This window comes from Ananas comosus, linkage group 3, assembly GCF_001540865.1.
Source record: "Ananas comosus cultivar F153 linkage group 3, ASM154086v1, whole genome shotgun sequence".
Taxonomy (NCBI): Eukaryota; Viridiplantae; Streptophyta; class Magnoliopsida; order Poales; family Bromeliaceae; genus Ananas; species Ananas comosus.
The window spans coordinates 15,999,507-16,021,485 of record NC_033623.1 but is presented as its reverse complement, the minus strand read 5'-3'; the positions used below and the strand labels follow the sequence as shown (position 1 = coordinate 16,021,485).

Here is a 21,979-nt window from a genome sequence, read left to right as displayed (position 1 = left end):
ATATCCTTATCTAACATTCAAAATAACTCTGGATGCCGATTTGCATCAGTAAATAAAAAAGATTGAGCCGAGTTAGTTCTGGTAGCCAATCGACTACCATATCTGCCTCTCTTTTAATAAAAAGGACTTGGGTAGCAGCAAAATTTTTCATGGTGTCAGATATGCCAAGCATCAGAGCTCTTAGAGGTCACACCAGATAGTTTGAAGACTAAGGCAATGTTTGGTTCGAGAATAATAGACGGAATAATCTATTATTCCCCTCTTTATTCCCAAACATAAATTTTCATACCCGATAATAATAGTTTTTGGATTTTTGGAATAAGCTTGTATAACTAGGTATAAGTTTAGAATTATTGTTTCTTCCCTTTTTTTTTTCTAGAACAAGCTTATTTCCAAGTGGAAACAAGATTAACTAAAGTCTATATTTAATTTTAATTATGAACTAAAGTCTATATTTAATTTTAATTATGATATTAAATTATTAATTAATTTAATTAATATATTTAAATTATTATCTATTGCTTAAATAATAAAGAACTAATTAACTTATTACTTATAATTAATCAGCTAATTAATTATTAATAATTTAATGTGTTTATCCATAAATTAATAATTAAATATATTGATCAGCCATTAATATTTTAATTAATCTAATTAATTTTTTTACTAGTTATCTAACTAAAAAATTTACTAACTAATTAAAAAGTTAAATTATTTTTTATATTTAATTAATTAATTAATATATTTTCATTATCTTATACAATATTCATGTTTACTAAATTTATTAATTTATTAAATTATTTTTAATTAATATTTTGATATCAATTAATTAGATAAAATATTTTAAATTTAAAATTATATCTCTTATTCAATCTATTCCAATCTAACCATCTAAATACTATTTATTTTATTTCCCGAAACAATTCATTTTTCTTACAAATGCAAAATTAATTAGTTCCTATCTGAACTTGTAGTTATTCTTAAAATAAACAGTTCGTACTTTTATCAGATTTCTAGGTTCGCTATCTCTTTTTTTGCAATAAATTCTCTCAAATGAATCACTCATTTTCTTTATCGACAACCATCATCTCCTCAACCGTCTTCTAATTTCTAATTTAATTATGACCCCTTACTTAACTCCTCGAACATTTGCAATATCTCATCAACACATCGAACTCACAGCTTTATTGAATATCGACACGGCCCAACATCAGCTTTCCAACCACTACCCTGTAGCTTAACATGGTCACATACTGGTTCGCACTACATCTAAACCTAAACTGGCTCCAATTGGGTCCAGCTGTTTTTTTCGCCCCGAAGCAAATCACTTAGCTAAGCCTAATGTCACAATCATCTGCTAATCGGGTCCAAATTTAAGTACAACAATTCGTAATCCGGACAATTAATCCCAAATTAACCTGTGTTGTAGAACCTTCTAATTATATAATAACCCCTTCTCGTGATATAGAAGGAATATTCTTTTGATCCAAAATGGAATGTCCGCAATCGGGCCGGGTCGGGTCAAGTTTCACACTGTTCATGAGTTAGTCCTTCAATTAATGCATTTTTGATGGTGTTCTAATCATGTTGTTATTATATTATATGTTGAGCCAATTTGATCCTCTCTGAAAGACTTTTTTTTGTTGAGAAAAGGATAGCACGCTATCCATTTTATTAATTAGAAAGATAAACTAAACAGTGAGGCAACACAGGTCTCTAAGTGTGCGGAGAAAAAAAAAAATGCTACAAATTACAGTAGTGTCGATTTACAGATAGAGACTACTCCCAACTGTGTAACAAATATTTAATCTTATTATTATTGCATGATTTGGGAGATGTTCACAGCTCGAACTGACTCATGCCACCTACTTACAGACCCCAATTCTTCACCCTCTGTAATTAATGACACGCATTCATAAATCTCCCTCTCATTTCTCCATCACAACAAAATAATAAATTAGAATAAGGGACAATTGCTTACATACTTTTGAAAAGTTACCGACTTTCTTATTTATCGCTCTTAGAAAGTTATCTTTTAATATTTCAAAATCTTTCAAATATATTTCCAAAGTTAATTCTGTCGGCGAATTATTAGGAACAGTCATTATCTTTATAAAATTGTCATTTTTTCTTTCAAATATAACCTTCTACCGAGAATAGAAGGGAATGGTGCTTCTACCTAGATGTTCCTAACGTAGCGAATGACATAAATATAGATAAGATAAAATTTGATTCTAACCTCACCAATATTTTTTATTTGCTGGTAAGTTATGGACAAAAAAAGTATTTTAATTTTTTACCTTTTCAAATATATTTTTTTTATCGTCATTAACTTTTTTCTTATTTGCTTTTAAATTAGCGATAAAATAAATATTTTTATTATGTTTTAACTATGGTAGAAATTTAAATCAAATTTAATTGGAGATGACTTAACGTGCACCAACAAAAAAAATATTTTAAAATAATAAAAAATATATATGAATAATATTATTTGAAATAAAAAAAAAATAGAGACAAGTAAGATAGTTTAAAAGTTTTGAATGGTAAGAATAAAGTTTACTCCCCCTCTTTCCATCTTTCCTTTGCCATATATAACTACAAGACACCCTCACACCCTTTGATCACATCCCCCACCCCCTCTCACTCTCTATAGGCCAAGAAAAGAAAAGGCAAAAGGAAAAAAAAAAAAAGAAAAAAGTATGAGCTCAGTAGTAGGCCCTGAGAGGAGCCATGCAGGAGACATGAACAATAACAACAAGAGTGACCACGAGAGAGAAAGTGGTGGTAGCCATGATCAAGGTGAACAAGCAAAGAAGAACCAAAACAAGGTCCCCTTCCTTAAGCTCTTCGCGTTCGCCGACAAATGGGACTATCTCCTCATGGCCCTGGGCTCCATCGGAGCCTGCGCGCATGGCGCCTCCGTACCCGTCTTCTTCATTTTCTTCGGCAAGCTCATCAACATCATCGGCATCGCCTATCTCTTCCCGACATCCGTATCGCACAAAGTCGCCATGGTAAACAATATCATCTAATTTGAAGCATGTTCTTATTAAAGATTTCTTTACTATTCGTTATTTTGTTCAAATTAATATGCCTAGCTCTTTATTTCTTCTCTCTCTATCTTTCGTTTTTTTTTTTTGTGGTAATTTTGTAGTACTCACTGGATTTCGTCTATTTGGGTGTTGCCATATTGTTCTCTTCTTGGACAGGTGCGCAAAAATTTCTACGTGATTTATTTTGTGTTGAAGAGGAAAATTTGATAGTTAGTGTAAGTATGTTTTTTATTTTTGTGCATATTTTTAGAGGTGGCTTGCTGGATGCATACGGGCGAGAGACAGGCAACGAAGATGAGGCTCGCTTACCTTCGATCGATGTTAGATCAAGATATAGCCGTGTTCGACACCGAGGCTTCCACTGGAGAGGTGATCAACGCCATCACCGCCGATATCATCGTCGTACAGGATGCAATCTCCGAGAAGGTTCGCAAAAAAAAAACTTTCTATCTTACAATTTTCTAATGAATTTTATGTTAGTGTCACTTAATTTACTTCAGTATATATTTTCTCAATTTGGTTCGTTGTTGCATTAGATTTTTGGATCTATTTATTTTCTGGAATGATGGTGTTGATACTAATGGGAGTAGGTGGTAGGGATATACATATAAAGGGACATGAACTCACTCTTTCATTCCACATGATCTTTATTAATTTCATCCGTATTGAGTACTTCATTTATTTTATTTTATATTTATATTTATATATATATATATTAAAATTTTATTAATTGCTCGTGCCATTTTGTCCAAGGAGCCTTTTCCGTGTCCCATATAAATTTGGTGAAGTTGTGCAATTATTAGAGTAGTTGCATGCATTAATTGTAGATTTCTAGGTGCATGGAGTAAAACTCTTTTTACCATGTACGTACCAGTTCACGGTGAAAAGCTCAACTTTTATAAGTGCACGAGTTTTTTTTTTTTTCGTTTATTATTGAATGGAATTCAAATATAATATTTGAAAGTTGGGTAAACTTTAAATTAATACCAACTCCCGTAGTTTCGCACTTTCTCATTTTATTACTTTGTGATTCAAAATGTATCAATTTAGTATTTTATAGTTTTATTTTTTTCGTCAGCCTTTCTTTCTGTTAATTTTTCGTTAAATCATATATAAAAAAAATTTCAGATACTTCACCTATAGTTTATTAAATATTTACTTTAGTACTTTTCAGTTTTAACTTTGTTATTAATTTAACGAAAAAAAAATAATGGAGTAAATAACAAAAAGAAAAAAATAAAATCATAGGGTAGAGAAGTGCACTTTAAACTATAAAGTACTAAAATAAAAAAATACGAAACAACAGGGAAGTATTTGAAGTTTTTCTTTAAAAGTCTAAAAATTGGTTTAAATACATTTAGTACAGTAAGCTTTGAGACTTTTTTCATCTGTTATGTTGTATTATTTTTTTTGTAAAAAAAAAAAACCCACCAAATTATCACTTTTTTCTTACTTAATTATGTTTACATTGAATTTTAATATTTTTTTCTACACCATATTATTTGGTTTCTATAAAAGACACTATAAAACTACTATTTGTTCATAAATTTTTACACGACTATTAATTAAGTTAGCTACTGTGTTAAATAAAAACTAATAGTTCTTTAAATAGGCACCGATTGGAGAAAGCACAGAGTACAAGAGGCATATTTTGGAGGAAAAAAATAGACCTATTAAAAGTTGCTATTAAATAATTATTTTTAATCTTTATTTTGTTATTTATAAAATCATAACAAAATGGAGAAATATGGACATTACGTTTGTTTTAACCAGCGTTTCTCAATTACGATACTATTTTCCATCTAAAACAATAAATTAATTTATTAATGGAGTGCGGAGATTGAAAAAGGAATAAAGTTTAGTTATGTTTTGGATAAATGAAAACAGCACCAAAATTTAGTGAAGTAGTGTATAATTGAGCTGCAAAAGTTTTTTTTTTAATGTTATATTTGAAATAACTTATTTACAAAACTTTAATGTAGTATATATATATATATATTAGTAACTCTAAAAGCACTTGCCCAGAATATTAATTAATTAATGGGCTTCTCAATTTCCACCTATAAATCAGGCACCCAACTGGAAATCATGAGACCATTGAATCACAAACATCTGCTTCAATATTTACCGCACGATCCGCCAATTGGACGGCTGTGATTTTCTCGCGCACAGCGAATAACTTTGTCCTTCATCTGCTTCGTTACACCTAAGTGGATAACTTTTTCGTTGCACTAGGTCCACCGGTACACGTACTGAACTAGGAGAGACTACGGTCATCGGACGGTTGAGATTAAAACATGTCGCGGGATAGGCGCGCGCTGATGGAGGAGGTTCACGGGATGCGCAAATGCACCGAGTGCACCCCCTAAGTGGGTGTACACTTCTCAACTTGGTCTGAACATTTCAAGGCCCCGATTTAAGGTATGGACCCCACGTGAAGAGCGTCACGAGCAGCGTCAGATCCTAATCGTACGGTCTCAGTGAGAGCCAGTGGTGATAGGAAATTAGGAATCCCCCGTTAGGGAAAAATGTATAGATAGTCCCTGTAGTATTCCTCGATGGCAACTTGGTTCCTCTCCAACCGAAGAATTAAATGGCTATTTTAAAGTAAAAATTTTAACCCCTTAAAACTTTCTAGATACTTTAGACCACACGAAGGAAAACCAAAAAAAGGGTTTAAATGAGGGGCGACATTACAATTTCTACAGAATACAGGGACTACCGGGACATTTTTACCCTCCCCCTCACACTTATTACGTCTCGTAACCTCCTCCCAATCCCGGGGCCGAATTAATTGGTGGTGTCATTAAATGAGGCGTTGGTGTTCCCAAAATGCCCCCAACAGTTGCGAGAGGGGAGGCTCGTGAAGGTGCGTTTGAGCTTCTAGTATTATTGTATGTCGCTCCCTTCTTGTTAGCTGTCAATGTGTTGGGTGAGTCACGTTGCTCTTTATTTACTCCCAGATTTGTGGGCACCCCTTTGTCCCCCTATCCCTTCTCTTCTCTTCTCTCCTCTTCTCTTCTACGCGCAAATCATTTCATCACTCATTAATAGTAGATTGCATATCAACTATATGATCTTCTCTTCTATACGCAAATTATTTCGTCGCTCATTAATAGTAGATTGCGTATCAACTATATGATCGATAATTTATATTCTTTTGAGTCATTTAATCAGATACTGTTTATATGCCGTCCCTACGTCTATCTAGTCTAGATATAATTTACAATACTTAAACAAGATTTATTTCCATCCTAGGAATAAACTTTATTTAACTTGTGACACTCATGGAGGAAAAGGCTAAATAAGGGGTCAACCTCTCTAATTAAATGCGTATATCGATCTCGACTTCATTAATTATAGGCCGTAGAAAGTGGTTGGGTCCTTTTATCCGTGTTAGTGATCGATCGACATTTAATTCAACTAACTAATTGCTGAGTGGACAGAACACGATCAGCTAGGTGGCACCACAGATTACATTTTGTTATCCCATGCGTTGCATCTTAATTCAAGGAGAGTCGAATTTTAAATATTTTTATCATAAATGCTCATTGCCGATTTAAAAACTGTCATTTTTATGTTAGGTATATAATTAATTTTCTGTAAATACTTAGGCCTGCGAACAATCTAACAGGAGAAGGCTACATTTATTAGTTTTGACTTGAACATTAAGCATTCCACCATTGAATGCCAAATAGACAGACACTTGAGGGACCTGTATTAAGAATTTTTGCGATCAAAACATTATACGTGTGCGCCACGTTTAACGATAATTAAACATATGCAGTTAATTTTTCTAGAACACAACCAAAACCATCACAATTTATGAAGGCATGGAAAGCAGTTGTTTATAGGTTGTTTAAGTACTAATGTAATAAATTAAGAAGATAGCGTGTAGGAGAATTGAAATTGATCTGTTGTACATAATTTATTTATTAAGGAATAAAAGTTTGTACTAGCTTTTGTTTAATGCGTAGTCCCAACCTGATTAGTTCAATAAAGTCTAGTAGAGATATAGCTTCATGAGCTAGCCCAAAGTGATTCTAAGTAGGTCCATCTTAAACAGGCTTTATATAGGTTGATTAAAAGGATAAGTACCGTGAGTTGGAGACGTGGACTAGATAATTGGTTCATAAAAAGGAGCTCATTTTAACGTACATATATATTTTGAAATTAATTTTTTTAAAAAAAAACGAAGCTTACTAAGAAATGGAGCACGTACGGTGCATGAGTTACGAGTTATGAATGAGTAGAGCATAATTGAATTTTTTTTTATTAAACAGGGATATACCCTATTTTAAGTGCATAATTGAATTGAATTGAACTGCATGGCGCGCGCGTACGTGCAGGTGGGGAACTTCATGCACTACATCAGCCGGTTCGTGGCCGGCTTCGCCATCGGCTTCCTCCGGGTGTGGCAGATCAGCCTCGTCACCCTCTCCATCGTCCCCCTCATTGCGATCGCCGGCGGCCTCTACGCCTACGTCAGCATCGGCCTCATCGCCCGCGTCCGCAAGTCCTACGTCAAGGCCGGCGAGATCGCCGAGGAGGTCCCTCTCTTCCTTTCCTTTCCTTTCCCCTTTCTTGTCTTTTCGTTTTTTTTATTTTTTTGCCTAATTCTGATCTTACGTAGAACACTATATATGTTGGACGTACGGCAGGTGATCGGCAACGTGCGCACGGTGCAGGCGTTCGTCGGGGAGGAGAAGGCGGTGCGGTCGTACCGGGACGCGCTGCTGACGACGTACAAGTATGGGAAGAGGGGCGGGCTGGCGAAGGGGCTCGGGCTCGGCTCCATGCACTGCGTGCTCTTCTGCTCGTGGGCGCTGCTCGTCTGGTTCACCGGGATCATCGTCCACAAGGACATCGCCAACGGCGGGGACTCCTTCACCACGATGCTCAACGTCGTCATCGCCGGATTGTAAGCCCCCCCTTCACAAAAATGCGAATGTGACATGCGCATATATATATATTTCCCTGCTTGATTTCGATTCGATTGCTTCTTATCAGTTGGTGATTAACATGAACTTTTGGTAACATGCATGAGATCTTCATGGATAAATTGGAGGATATGCACCATCAGTCACGTACTTTGTTTGTAGGATTATATCCATATGTATATAAGTGTTGATCTTACTGCGAACGGACTCGATGTCGCTAACAAATGCCGTTGGAATTGGCTACAGATCCTTAGGCCAAGCGGCACCAAACATTTCGACATTCCTGCGAGCCCGTGCGGCCGCGTACCCAATCTTTCAGATGATAGAGAGAAATACAGTAAACAAAACGAGTGCCAAGACCGGGCGCACGCTTGCCAACGTCGACGGCCACATTCAGTTTTGTGACGTCCGGTTCAGCTACCCTTCCCGCCCCGACGTCCTGGTCTTCAACGGCCTGAATTTGGACATACCGTCTGGCAAAATCGTCGCGCTCGTCGGTGGGAGCGGGTCGGGTAAGAGCACGGTTGTGTCGCTCATCGAGCGTTTCTACGAGCCACTCTCGGGGTCGATCTTGCTTGATGGGCACGACATCAAGGAGCTGGATGTCAAGTGGCTGAGAAAGCAAATCGGCTTGGTTAACCAAGAGCCTGCGCTCTTCGCGACGAGCATTAGGGAGAACATCCTTTATGGGAAAGATGACGCCACTCTCGACGAGATCAATCGCGCCGCCAAGCTATCCGATGCCATTACTTTCATAAACCACCTTCCTGACCGGTACGACACACAGGTATTATTCTCTTCTCTTTTTTTTCCATGGATCAAACTCAATATTTTGAAAATACAGGAAGTAATCATACATATAACGCAAATGAATGAATCATTGGCCTATAGAGTGATTTTCCACTATGATATAGGTTGGCGAGCGCGGGATCCAACTGTCGGGCGGGCAGAAGCAACGGATTGCGATATCGAGAGCAATACTTAAGAATCCTTCAATTCTCCTCCTCGACGAGGCCACGAGCGCACTCGATTCAGAGTCAGAAAAGAGCGTGCAGGAGGCACTTGACAGGGTCATGGTCGGACGGACTACGGTGGTTGTTGCCCATCGGCTGTCGACAATAAGAAACGCAGACGTCATAGCCGTAGTCCATGGTGGAAGGATTGCGGAGACCGGAACTCATGAGCAGCTCATGGCGAACCCTCACAGTACCTATGCCTCTCTTGTTCAGCTGCAAGAGGCCGGTCATCTTCAGCCGCGGCCGTCGTTTTCGGAAAGCGGCAGCATGGGACGGCCTCTTAGGTATTTCGTCCTCTTAGTTTTGAGGGTTAAATGTATGCATTGTGCATTTTTCACTGCAAAATACATTTTTGCACCTCGGTGTGCCGGATAAACTAACATAGCTCCTCTCTTTCTTAGTTTCAAGGGTTCGCGAGAGCTGTCGGGTAGAACGATGAGCTTAGGAGCCAGTTTCCGGTCAGACAAGGACTCCATCAGCCGCTTTGCAGCTGATGGCAACGATCAACCGAAACGCAAGCCCGTGTCTGCGAAAAAACTGTATTCTATGGTCCGGCCCGATTGGATTTTCGGCATATTTGGCAGTATAGGTGCCTTCGTCGCCGGTGCTCAGATGCCGCTGTTTGCTCTTGGAGTAACGCAGGCGCTCGTCTCATACTATATGGGTTGGGAGACCACGAAGAAGGAAGTGAGAAAGATCGCGATCCTGTTCTTATGCGGTGCAGTGCTCACCGTGTTCTTTCATGTTCTTGAGCACATCAACTTCGGCATCATGGGTGAAAGGCTTACTCTTCGAGTGAGAGAGAGGATGTTTGGAGGTGAGTCGTTATAGTAGTTTTGATGAAAACTATTAAGTGAGGTAATGAAAGCGAAGTTTCTAAGTTTAGTTAGCATAAAAGTTTCTTCCTGAAAATTGTTTGCTGATATGAGAATTATTAGGCGAAGGAACCTTGATGCAGTCTCTAAAGGTTTCAATATCTTTTGTTAGTGTTTTAGTGCAAAAGATATTGAAACATTCAAGGGATGAATATAGATAATCATGTTACATGTTTCTTAATTACATCACGATCTTTTGCTGATATATGTTCTTGTGCAAATTCTTTATTTCCAGCGATTTTGAGAAACGAAATAGGCTGGTTTGATGAAGTGAGTAACACAAGCGCAATGCTGTCATCTCGCCTGGAAACGGATGCAACCCTGCTGCGTACAATAGTCGTAGACCGCTCAACGATTCTCTTGCAGAACATTGGGATGATTGTTACCTCTCTCGTTATTGCCTTCATACTGAACTGGAGAATCACTCTTGTGGTCTTGGCAACATACCCACTGATGATCAGTGGTCATATCAGCGAAGTGCGGTTTCTCTTCTCATGCTCTCTTTACCTGTAAATTAAGCACATTACTGTTTGAGTAGAACTCTTCGAAGAAGCTCATTTCAGCTTCTGCAAAAGCAAAAACTCCTGACGCCGAGTCACTGATTCACATTTATTTGTTTGTTGATCCACCGCAGAAACTATTCATGACAGGATACGGAGGCAACTTGGGCAAATCTTATCTGAAAGCCAACATGCTTGCCGCTGAGGCGGTGAGCAACATTCGAACTGTGGCCGCGTTCTGCTCCGAGGAGAAGGTGATTAAGCTCTACGCCGATGAGCTTAAAGAACCCGCAAAGCGCTCCTTCCGGCGGGGACAAACTGCGGGAATTTTCTACGGAGTCTCCCAGTTCTTCCTCTTCTCTTCCTATGCCCTGGCCTTGTGGTACGTGAAATTTACTACTTAAAATGATCTGCCTCAAAATGTTATTTTTATATTGTGCCCTGCATGTACTCTGTTTTTTCTTGTAAAAAAAAAACTTTTTACTCGAGGAATCAGGAGCAACACAGAAAGATTTTCCCTGCATTCCTATCGCAGTCCCCAATAGAAGTTGCTAGTCCATGATTCAGTTAGTAATTTGGTTACGCTCTGACATCGTGGGATTGCAACAATTTATAGTAGGATTAAGGATGTAATTGAAACAATTTATATGATACATTTTGCGGCTAATTTTGGAGCGTTTAGCAGCAAACATTTTTGAATTCAGTGTCACTTGCATCGTTTGAATATAGAACATTTAAATTGCAGGTATGGTTCAGTCCTTATGAGCAAAGAGCTCGCAAGCTTTAAATCCGTCATGAAATCGTTCATGGTCCTTATAGTGACGGCATTAGCCATGGGAGAGACCTTGGCACTCGCCCCGGACATCATTAAAGGAAATCAAATGGCGGCGTCGGTATTCGAGGTGCTAGATAGGAAGACCGAGGTTTTGAGTGATGTTGGAGAGGATATCGCGAAGGTGGAGGGCATAATCGAGTTGAGGGGAGTCGAATTCCGCTACCCGTCGAGGCCGGATATCGTGATATTCAGGGACTTTGATCTCAAGATGAAAGCCGGAAGAAGTATGGCGTTGGTCGGAATGAGCGGATCCGGCAAGAGCACTGTGCTTGCTCTTATACTACGTTTCTACGACCCAACCGCTGGAAAAGTTATGATTGATGGTACTTCTTCTGCGAAACGCCTAGTTTCTAGAAGCTTCTGCTTTCTGAAACAGTCACTGACTTCCGATATATATGTATGTAAATATATATACTGACATTACTGATCCCTTGCAGGCAAAGACATCAAGAAGCTTCGGCTGAAATCTCTTCGCAAACACATTGGTCTAGTACAGCAGGAGCCCGCGCTCTTTGCCACGACAATTTATGATAACATCCTCTATGGCAAGGACGGCGCAACCGAAACGGAAGTAATAGAGGCAGCTAAGCTTGCAAATGCCCACTCCTTCATTAGTGCCCTCCCCGAAGGCTACTCGACAAAGGTCGGGGAGCGTGGGGTCCAACTGTCGGGTGGGCAGAAGCAGCGAATAGCCATTGCGAGGGCTATAATAAAGGACCCTGCAATATTATTGCTTGATGAGGCTACGAGTGCTCTCGATGTCGAGTCCGAGCGAGTGGTTCAGCAAGCGCTTGATCGAGTCATGAAGAATCGAACCACGGTTATGGTGGCTCACAGGCTTTCTACTATTCAAAATGCTGATGTTATATCAGTTCTGCAGGACGGAAAAATCGTAGAACAGGGAAGTCACTCAACTTTGGTAGAGAAAAAGAATGGGGCCTATTTTAAGCTGATCAGCCTGCAGCAGCAGCAGCAGCAGCAGCAAAAGCAGCAATAGAGCTAAATTGCACCGATCAGTTTTGCTGTTTTAGTCACATTGACTCGCGCGGTTAACCGTGGCTCATGCATCAGAGCTGATCTTGCTGGTACAGAAGAGTGAGGTATTATTTATTTACTATTGAAGCCTCCTCTTGCCTAAATTTCTCTCTCTATTAAACTGTTAAATATTGTTAATTCTAGTCACATAATTTTATACGTGATTATTCTTTCGCGATTTGTAACTTGTGTTATGAATGTGGCTTGACAAGCAAGGTTTATGATAGAATCTGTGGCTTTTAGCTGGTGATTGAGTCTCTATCTCAATATTTTCTCAATAATTTTTAGTTTTTCTCATCTGTACGTTTGCAAGGTTGTGATAAAACAGATACTATGAATTTAACTGTCGTCATTTAAGATATACAAGGATGGAGTTTGGATTTGTTTCTGTCATGGATTTGGATTTAATTCAACCTATTAAAACCCCCTCGACAGACCATCTCTCATGAAATGCCTAGACAATATCGATAAAGCTGTGTACTGGGCTTTTTCAGGACTCTTGATTGAATAAAACTGTTTGAAGAAGTACGAACAGCGTCTTTTATTAAAGAAATTCTCGCAACTGTTTTATTTGTTACATTAGTAGAAGCTTCAAATGAGAGACTCAGGAGCTTGATTCTGCTTCCCTTGCAGCAAAAGTTCTAGACATTATTTAGCAAACGCCTATCTGCTGCTTCTCGAAGCAGAGAGCCTGCTCAAATGCATCTAATCGTGCTAATTCTATACCACTGAACAACCAGAAAAGCAAAGATTTGGATTCAGCGAGGCACACATATTTGGTTCTGAAGTGGCTAAACTTGAGTCTATGTTTTAATTTGAGATCACAAGAATTCTCATCTTAGGCTTAATATGAATTGGATTTACTCATACCACATTTCCAAGTAACTTTTTGAGCTAAACCACAAAGTCCAAGTAACTTATCTCACTACTGAATTTGATCAGCATACGTTACACTGGTAACCATACTACATATGCAAGTTGGACTATTGGCTGAGTGTTCAATTCATCTACAATACTCTTATGAAGTTCATGTTTCATGAATCTTGAAAGATTAGAATGTGAGTCGACGCTCGAGGATTATGGAAGGAATATCCAGAGGAATGTCCCAAAGTATACATTTAAGTAAAACAAATTGTTGTTGGCTTGTTAATTAGTACTATATATATATATATATATATATATATATATATATATATATATATATATAGATGACGATTTTAGCTACACCATTGTATTTAATATCCCAAATCAATCTAATCCACTGCCTTTTAAACATAATGTCACATCCAGTGGAAATGGATAAGCCCGCATAATGAGTGATAAAGTCGTCCTTAGTTTAGACTTTGTTGGCATGCGCCAAACGTTCTAAGAATCCCGACATAATGTGCAATGTGAGACTTGGCATGCTGAGAGGCATTTGAATGCATATTTATAACCGTTGATCCAGTGCCCTTTTAGTTAAAAAGTACAAGATTCACGCCATTTTGAGCTTCTTTCTCTTTTTTGATACTTTGAATCCATGAAGTACTATGGATGTGGTAGTTGCAATCTCTTCGCCTAATCGTAGAATATCTCACACTTACTACAGTTTTTCCTAACGCTTGGGACATGCACATACTTGTACTCTCAATATGCTCTTCGATAAATGTATTGAATATAATCAATACCATTTGATTTATCATCTCATAGTGTACGTCACCTTTTCATTATATTGCAACATTTTCAGATTTTCCCTTCCTCGCTTATATGTTCTTTTAAACTAAGTATGCACATATATGCATGTTGAGTTTAGTTATATTCAATAAGGTAACAACTTGGAGCATCCAAAAGGAATTGCAAAGAAGAATCGAGGTTCGAACAATTTATATGAGCAAGATATCCATCAAATGCATGCGTTCTTTATGTTCTGTAGTAAGAATATAAGATAATGTGATTTCTTGGCTGCGTAGAGTATACAAAACACATTTTTTTAGTTCTTTTTTTACCTTGTTTTGGGGCAATTGTTTCCCCCTACATTGTAATTAAACTACTTATTATTCAAAACAGCATTAGGCCCCCTGCACTAACCTTTCAAAAAGGAAAAAAAAAAAAAAAATACAAAAACCAGACTATTTGCCTATTGTAGTTCACACTGAAGTTACTCCTTTCTTTTTTTTTTGAGAAAAGGAAGCGTGCTACCGTTTCATTCATTTAGAATATGAACTTGACTACAAAGTGAGGCAGCCGGGGCTTCGGAAAAAAAAAGAAAAACAGAAGATAAACTACACTAAAATAAAATAGAAAGTAAAGTAAGAAAACATCAACCCATAGAATTATGAGGGCAGCAACTAAACCAAAAGTCTATGAGGGATCTAATCTCTACCAACAGGTACCCCAACTGCCGTTTTGTCTTCACGAAAATTCTTCTATTCCTTTCCAACCAGACAATCCACCAAGTAGCAGCAATAGTCGCTAACTCTCTACCCCCCTGTGCTCCTTCGATTCTACCGTTCACGTCCCAAATCCCCTTAACCGATGCACTGTTATGGAAGAAACGTTTGTTTGGGAGAAGTCTCTCCAACAGAGCTGTGACACAAGCACACCCTGCGAACAGATGATCGACCGTCTCCGATTCCTCCAAACAGTATACATATCGGTCTTCTCCGCTCCAGCCCTTTTTCAGGAGATTCTCTGATGTTATAACTTTATTTTTCAACAACAACCACGTGAAAATCTTGACTTTAAGGGGAGTGCGTATCGTCCATAGCCGGTGGAAGCATTTAACAATAACTCCGCCATCACCTAAAAACTGGTATGCAGATTTGACCGAGAATAGTTCGGAACTAGACCATCTCCATTTTATGCCATCCTGTCTAGTATCGAGAGACCACCCAGAAATCAACTCCTTAAACTCCACTATTTGTGCGCACTCAGACTGCGAAGTTGGGGTGAACCCTGACAATATCTTACTCCACATCCACCCGTTGTCCCCCCAACACTCCTTGACTCTGAATTTTTTGCCAGTAATTCTTTCAAAGATGGAAGTTACTCCTTTCAGAAGGAAGATATAAGTAACATAAAAGGATTTATCCACCATACAGAAGAGATGTTGTGAACTGACCAGCTTAATTAAGATAACATGAAAACTAAGGAATATGTTGAATTTTACTAGTTTTTACTTTTTCGGTCTTTTTTTTTTATCTATAACAAATTGAGTGGAAAGATCCTATGAAACAAGGAAAACCTTAAGATATATTAAGATTGCTTCTGATTTACTTACAGTATCAGCTTAATTTGCCCGTCAGTTACAAAAGCCATTTAAGTGTAATCTTCTATGGCCTTCATCACCTTCAACTTGTATCCAGGTTGTCACACTCAGAAGTCCCACATTTGCACATTTTAGTTAAGTAAAATGGCTTTAGCATTCTGGGTTATGTTTTTAGGCTCAATTATTACTAATACTACTTATTTAGCCCTTGACTCTACATGTGTCTCCTTCAAGGTAGCCAAATTGGAGAAGCAATCTTCTTAATTAGAAAGTGATATTTCTATATTTTGATTGAGTTTTCTAACACAGGTACATGATTGCTTTGAACCACAGTTTTTCTTATATAAAACGAGACTAGTGTATGTGATACATGAGGTGAGAGGAGGGAACAGTTGGCATACAAAGTCTGCAGAATATAGTACTTTTATTGACCATTTGACTGGGATGTTGTAAGCATAAATTTATTAAAATACTCAGAGGGAGCAATTAACCTCTGAAAGAAACAAAAAGAGGAGTTTTATGTATGATAACTAACACATGATGCATACACAACCAACTACCCAAGGCCCAGCCTAGAGAGTGGGGGGCGACGTGATCTCGGTCTGGGATAGATGGATAACGAGGTCGTCAAGTACTACGTTTTCCACATTGGTAGCTTGCTGGTAAGTAATTTAAGAGGTCAGGAATGACTTGATCTTTAAAAAAATCTAACCGGACCCCTTCCTTACAGCTTACAAGATTAAGCAGCTAATGAATCTTTGAAAGCAATTTCTATCCACTAATCGGCGGCACGCTTGTAGTCGGTGGTAGTTCTTCTTCTTTTTTTTTCGCCCCCTCCGAGGTTTGTGTTGTTTCGCTCATATAGTTTAGTTTATCTTTTCAATAAATAAAACGAATAGCATGCTATCTTTTTCTCAAAAAAAAAAAAAAAACTACCCAAGGCCCAGCTGCTATATATTGTAAGTCTTCAACACATAGGTTACTAGGTTAAAATATTCTTTATTGTTATTCATTGGGACATTTTTAGGAATCTGTTATTAGTAAGAAGTTTTCATATAATTCCTTCATAAAGAAAAGGTCGAAGCTGGTGACAGTGGAAATGCTCAGAAATATGACTTTTTTTTTTTTTCTAGCTTCTGAAATACAGGTATGATTTTATATGGAAATGACCTACTATAATTTCAGAAAGAAAATAATATCAGGTGAGTTGTTATTTGTAATGCAATAATGCACTCTATGAAGCTTTTTAAATATATTTAATGATTACCAAATTTAAAAGAGATTGTTCAGAAATACAATTGTATGTGGCCACCAAACTTCTTTGTCATATTAATTTCCGGATTCTAGCACCTACATTTTTTTTTTTACTGTAAAATACAGAATTAATTATCTCTGCGGTTCATTTAAAGAATAAAAAAAAAAAATGTATAGCATAGACTCATGGTCCCCATTAAATCACTATCGAAAAGGTCTGCGATCAACTCAAATCAATTTAATCTAAAAGAAAAAAAAGAAGAAAAAGTACGTTCCTGCATGAATCGATTTGTCACCAATTTTGTTTAGATGGTTTTATTGATCCCGGTACTTTTTTAGTTTGTCAATTTACATCAATAATTTCTGGGCATTTGCCTCTTTCTTAATTACTCGAGTAGATTAAATACGATATTATCCGGGCAATATTAAATCTTATACCTTTATTTAAAAACGAAACAAAAACGTATACCGTTCTAATCACGTGTGGGTCAAATCACATGCACTCATTCATAAAAATATGAAATACGTTTATATTAGCAGAAGATCAAACAAGCTGAATCATAGTATGTGTGCGTGTGCGTGTTTCATATATGAGTTTTGTAAGGAACTTCTAATTATTATGTATTATTTTTTACCTCATGCCTCGTAGCTTACACGTAGATATTTGCACATATTTTTTATAAATTGACAAAAACACGATTCCGAAATGCTTGATTGCGATAGTTTAATTGTCATAGATATTCGATGATTTAGAACATCAATTTGCCAATCAAGTTGTGTAATTATTTCCTTTTCTTTTATCATGGCTTGTTAATATGTTAATACAAAATAAATATAATTGTAGATGGAACAACGTACGTAACAACCTCATCAGAAAAGAATGACCATAACAGGCATGTATACATATATAGAATTAGGCTGGAATACTATTAATAGTAAAACGCTCTTTTTGCTATCAAATTTTTAATCATTAGATGAAAAATTGTAGGGTCAGAATGATATTAGTCGGTTAGAGTTGAGTGGTCCCCGTAGGGTTGAGTGGTCCTCACTGGGTTATAGTATTTAATCCAATGATTAGAAATAATGAAAAGAGTTGATCTAAAGGCTAAAAAACTGGTAGCAACAATGAAATTTTGCTACTAATAGTAGCTCAGTCCAACTCTATATATATATATATATATATACACACACACATTAAAAACGAGGTNTAATCATTAGATGAAAAATTGTAGGGTCAGAATGGTAGCAACAATGAAATTTTGCTACTAATAGTAGCTCAGTCCAACTCTATATATATATATATATATATACACACACACATTAAAAACGAGGTATATTAATAATGATGTACTTAATTTGCTATGAAGTAAGTTTATTGAAAAGACGTACTCTATGCGCTGCAAGTTGATTGTCCACTAGTGTATGATTATTGAACCAATTGCAGGTACTTACACATTGAACTTAATTTTCTAATTTGAAGTTTTTAAGATCGCATCTTTTACTACGCTTAGGATTTCTTTGCCCAAGCCAATGATACGATGACAACCTTCGAGGATTCTTGTTTGACGAGTTATTCCACACTGTTAATTCAAAGGTCTTAAATAATTAATTGGTTGTCAACCTAACCACCCTATTCTAATAGTCACTAGTTGCATAATTCAATTCTTATTACGTAATATCCATATTTGGGAAGTAGTACTAAAAAGGCCGTATATGTTAACTAGAGCCCCAATATCTAGTTGATTAAATCCTATAAAGTGTAGAACGTTTTTTTTTTTTTTTTTTTTTTTGAGAAAAAGATAGCGATCGAGCTACCCGCTTCATTCATTAAGAGGGATGAACTAGGCTTACAGGATGGATGCAGCTAAGGCTTCCGGGGAAAAAAACGAAAAGTACAGAAAAAAAGCAAAAAAATAGGCGAAGAAGAAAGGAAAGAACAAAAGGAACAATCCGCGCTCAGCAGTACTTGCTCCAGTTGGTTAGGAGAATGTTAATACGGTCAAACAAGGGCAGAGGGTTGGGGGATGTCGCTCGGAAGATAGTGTTGTTTCGCTCATTCCATACCACCCACCATGTTGCTGACAAAATGGAAAGTCTCTTCAATCTTGTCTTGGCGTTTTCTTGACTGAGTAATTTGGTCCATAGTTCTCGAGCCTCTGTCTGAGGGTCGGCGAGTAGCTCCGGGCCGTCTGCGTTGATGAGCAGGTATTTAACATATACACAGTTACGGAACAGGTGATCGCATGATTCCGGGTCACTGGCGCAAAGAACGCAGACTTCCTCCTCAGGCCCTCGCAGAGTGCGCAATCTATCCTTAGTGGTAAGTCTGTTCCGTAGTAGCAACCAGGTGAATATCTTGATTTTGGTGGGAGTCTTAAGTTTCCAGATGGACTGGCTTGTCAAATCTCTACGGCCAGCGTCAGTAAGAAATGAGTATAATGATTTGACAGTGAAAAGTTGATTTGCAGTCCAGCGCCAGTTAACCAAGTCCGGTCGGTTGAATGGTTTGAGAGGTCGAAGCACGTCTTTGAACTGTAGAATAGAGGTCGAAGCACGTTAACCAAGTCCGGTCGTGAAAAGTTGATTTGCAGTCCAGCGCCAGTGTAGAATGTATATTAACGTGGCCTTATTTATATTGTTTTTTTTTAGAGAGAGAGAAAAGTATTATGCTATCCACTTTATTTACTATTATTTTTTTAAAACTTGAAAATTTTGAATACCAATCATCAAACATTTTACCGGCTATGTTAGTCTTATTTATATTGTTATTTCTATGAAAACGCTTCTCCAGTAGGATTATTAGAAGAAGTATAGTGTAAGCAAAGTGCTCTTGATAATTCTTTGCGGCAGAACCGCAAGCGCTAAATTAGAGTTTCTTTTTTTTTTTAGAGAGATAGGTAGCATACTATTCGTTTCATTTATTTCATTTAGAATTAAACTTAGCTAGAAATGTGAATCAACTAGGATTTGAACTAGAGACTTCAGATACCAACCTACCATCAAGTCCTTTGTCACTTGCGCTAGGAATGATCAGTTGTTTCTTCTTATTTATGTATCATCTTTATCAGCATTATTAGATCGGAAATTGCTGAAAGTAAAAATAGAAGCAGGAGTGAATAATATTAATAAGTCGTTACGTGCTATTTTAAGTAAATGATCAAGATACACTTAATATTGTGAAGATATGGCGGCTGCTACGTTTTATATTAATGTTTGGTGGGGAAGCTAAACAAATCAACTCAAGGTGATATATGATGAGGGAATTGCTGATAAATTAAAGAAGCAAATCACATGCTCTGGCTGCTGCTACTTGCTCTGGCTGCTGCTGCTGCTGCTGCTGCTGCTGCTGCTGAAGTTCACCTGGCTCTACTTGCTCTGGCTGCGGCTAAAGTTCAACTTTAGTGCTGCTCCTAAAAAGCAAAAATAAAAATAACCTGTAAAGGTTGAATAATTTAACTAAAATAATTAGGACTAGTAATGGGTTGTGAGATTAGCCATTTTAACGTTGAACAATCAAATTTGAAAATGCTACTGTAAATACCTGCTTTCTTTCTTTTCTTCCTAACTTTAAAAAACCTATATTTTACCGTACAGTATTTCAAGTTGTTGCATACAGCCTCCCTTCGTCAAGTTTTTATCGTTGTTCCGTACATTTCTTATAATTTATACAGAAAATACCCTTCAAAATAATAAAAATATATTAAAAAATTATTTTTTTAATAAAAATAAGAATAATTTGGTCATTCTGTCCTCTCCATTAACACCATATCCTCCTGAAAATATTTCTGAAATTTTAAGAGAGTAAAATGTAGAATTTTAGAAGTCAGAAAAAAAAAAGTAAAAAGATAAATATTTATAAAGAGATTTTTTTTGTAATTTAGGCTCTTTTTTTTGCGTTATTAACCATTGTAAGCAATTCCTCCCACACTATTTATTCCATTTCGTAGCCAGATTTAGTTATTGATATTTTCTCAGATTTTAGTTTTTTTAATTTGAATTTTGGAAGTCAAGTGGTTAATGGATTTTGTCAAACTGATAAGTAAATTCGTCAAAATTTAATGGCTCTAACTCTTAATTCTTCCGCCAAAAGAAATCCGATCGAATTTCATCGATAAGTTGAAGAGAATACACAAGTTGTGTGACAAAGCTGTTAGAAATAAATTTAGCTGAAAATGTGAATTAACTAAGATTCGAACTTCGGTCTCGGGTACCCACCACCAAGCCCTTTGCTCTAGGGACGGTCGGTTTTAATAAAATTTTTAATTCAACTTATCACGTGTAAACTATTTTATAAGTTTATAATTGTATTTTATAAGTTTATAATTGTACATAGTACGATTCAAAACACCTAATTTTATACTTTGAAATAGTCAACTATAAAAGTACTTGAGAGAGAAAGATAGTATGCTATCAGTTTTGTTTATTTTTTTTAAAAAAAAAAGAAAAAAAAAAAGAAAAAAAAAACACTTTTATAGCTATAGTTGTTTGACTCACTCGAAGGCCCCATTGTCTCAATTTATGTAGTAGAATTTTTTTTCCAAATGAACGAAACAGAGAGCTTGTTATTTATATCTCAAAAAAAAGCTATAAAAGTACTTGGACAATTTTTTTTTATTTTTAGAAACTATCATTAGCTAGAGAAGCAAGCAGTTAATTAAATATTTCTCTGGCGACAACTCCCACTACAATATTAAAGTATTTATGAAAATACATATTTTCAAAATATAAAGTAGAGGCTTTGGGAGACGCAATCCCAAACCAGCGCTAAGGCAGTCAATTAAGGTTTTATTTCAAAACGACATACAGTCTGAGGGGTCTACATACATCTTAATTTAACAAATATTTTATGAGACAAAATTTACATGCATGAAGGATACATATGCATGGTACGTGGCCACATTGGTCCGTGCATTTCTTCTTAGTTCAAACTACATATAAATGTAGCATACGTTTCTTTAATAAATAGAAATCCATGAAGACATAAAATGTTTTACGTACCAATTGCGTTAGATTTTGTTTGCGTGCGTACGTACGTGTTGGACTCAAGCCTAGCATTCATTTGACTTTCTAAATATAAGTTAATGGATGGATTAACCTTAGAAAATTGAGACAAATTGAGTCCCTGACCCTATAAATAAAACCATGCACAGCTTTGATTAACACCATAATAATCTCCTTATAATTAACCTTCTCCCCCACCCCCCACCCCCCCTTCTCTCTTGAG

At 36.8% G+C, this 21,979-nt stretch overlaps 1 protein-coding gene across 1 annotated transcript; it reads left to right on the top strand.

Annotated features, from left to right (window-relative positions):
* On the top strand, nt 2,613-12,642 carry LOC109707934 (ABC transporter B family member 2-like). Its single transcript, XM_020229477.1, has 12 exons — nt 2,613-3,014; nt 3,155-3,209; nt 3,304-3,479; nt 7,403-7,603; nt 7,715-7,974; nt 8,240-8,780; nt 8,908-9,293; nt 9,411-9,826; nt 10,120-10,361; nt 10,519-10,766; nt 11,130-11,542; nt 11,657-12,642. The coding sequence occupies exons 1-12, from the start codon at nt 2,700-2,702 to the stop codon at nt 12,214-12,216; spliced, it is 3,813 nt and encodes a 1,270-aa protein (XP_020085066.1). The 5' UTR covers nt 2,613-2,699; the 3' UTR covers nt 12,217-12,642.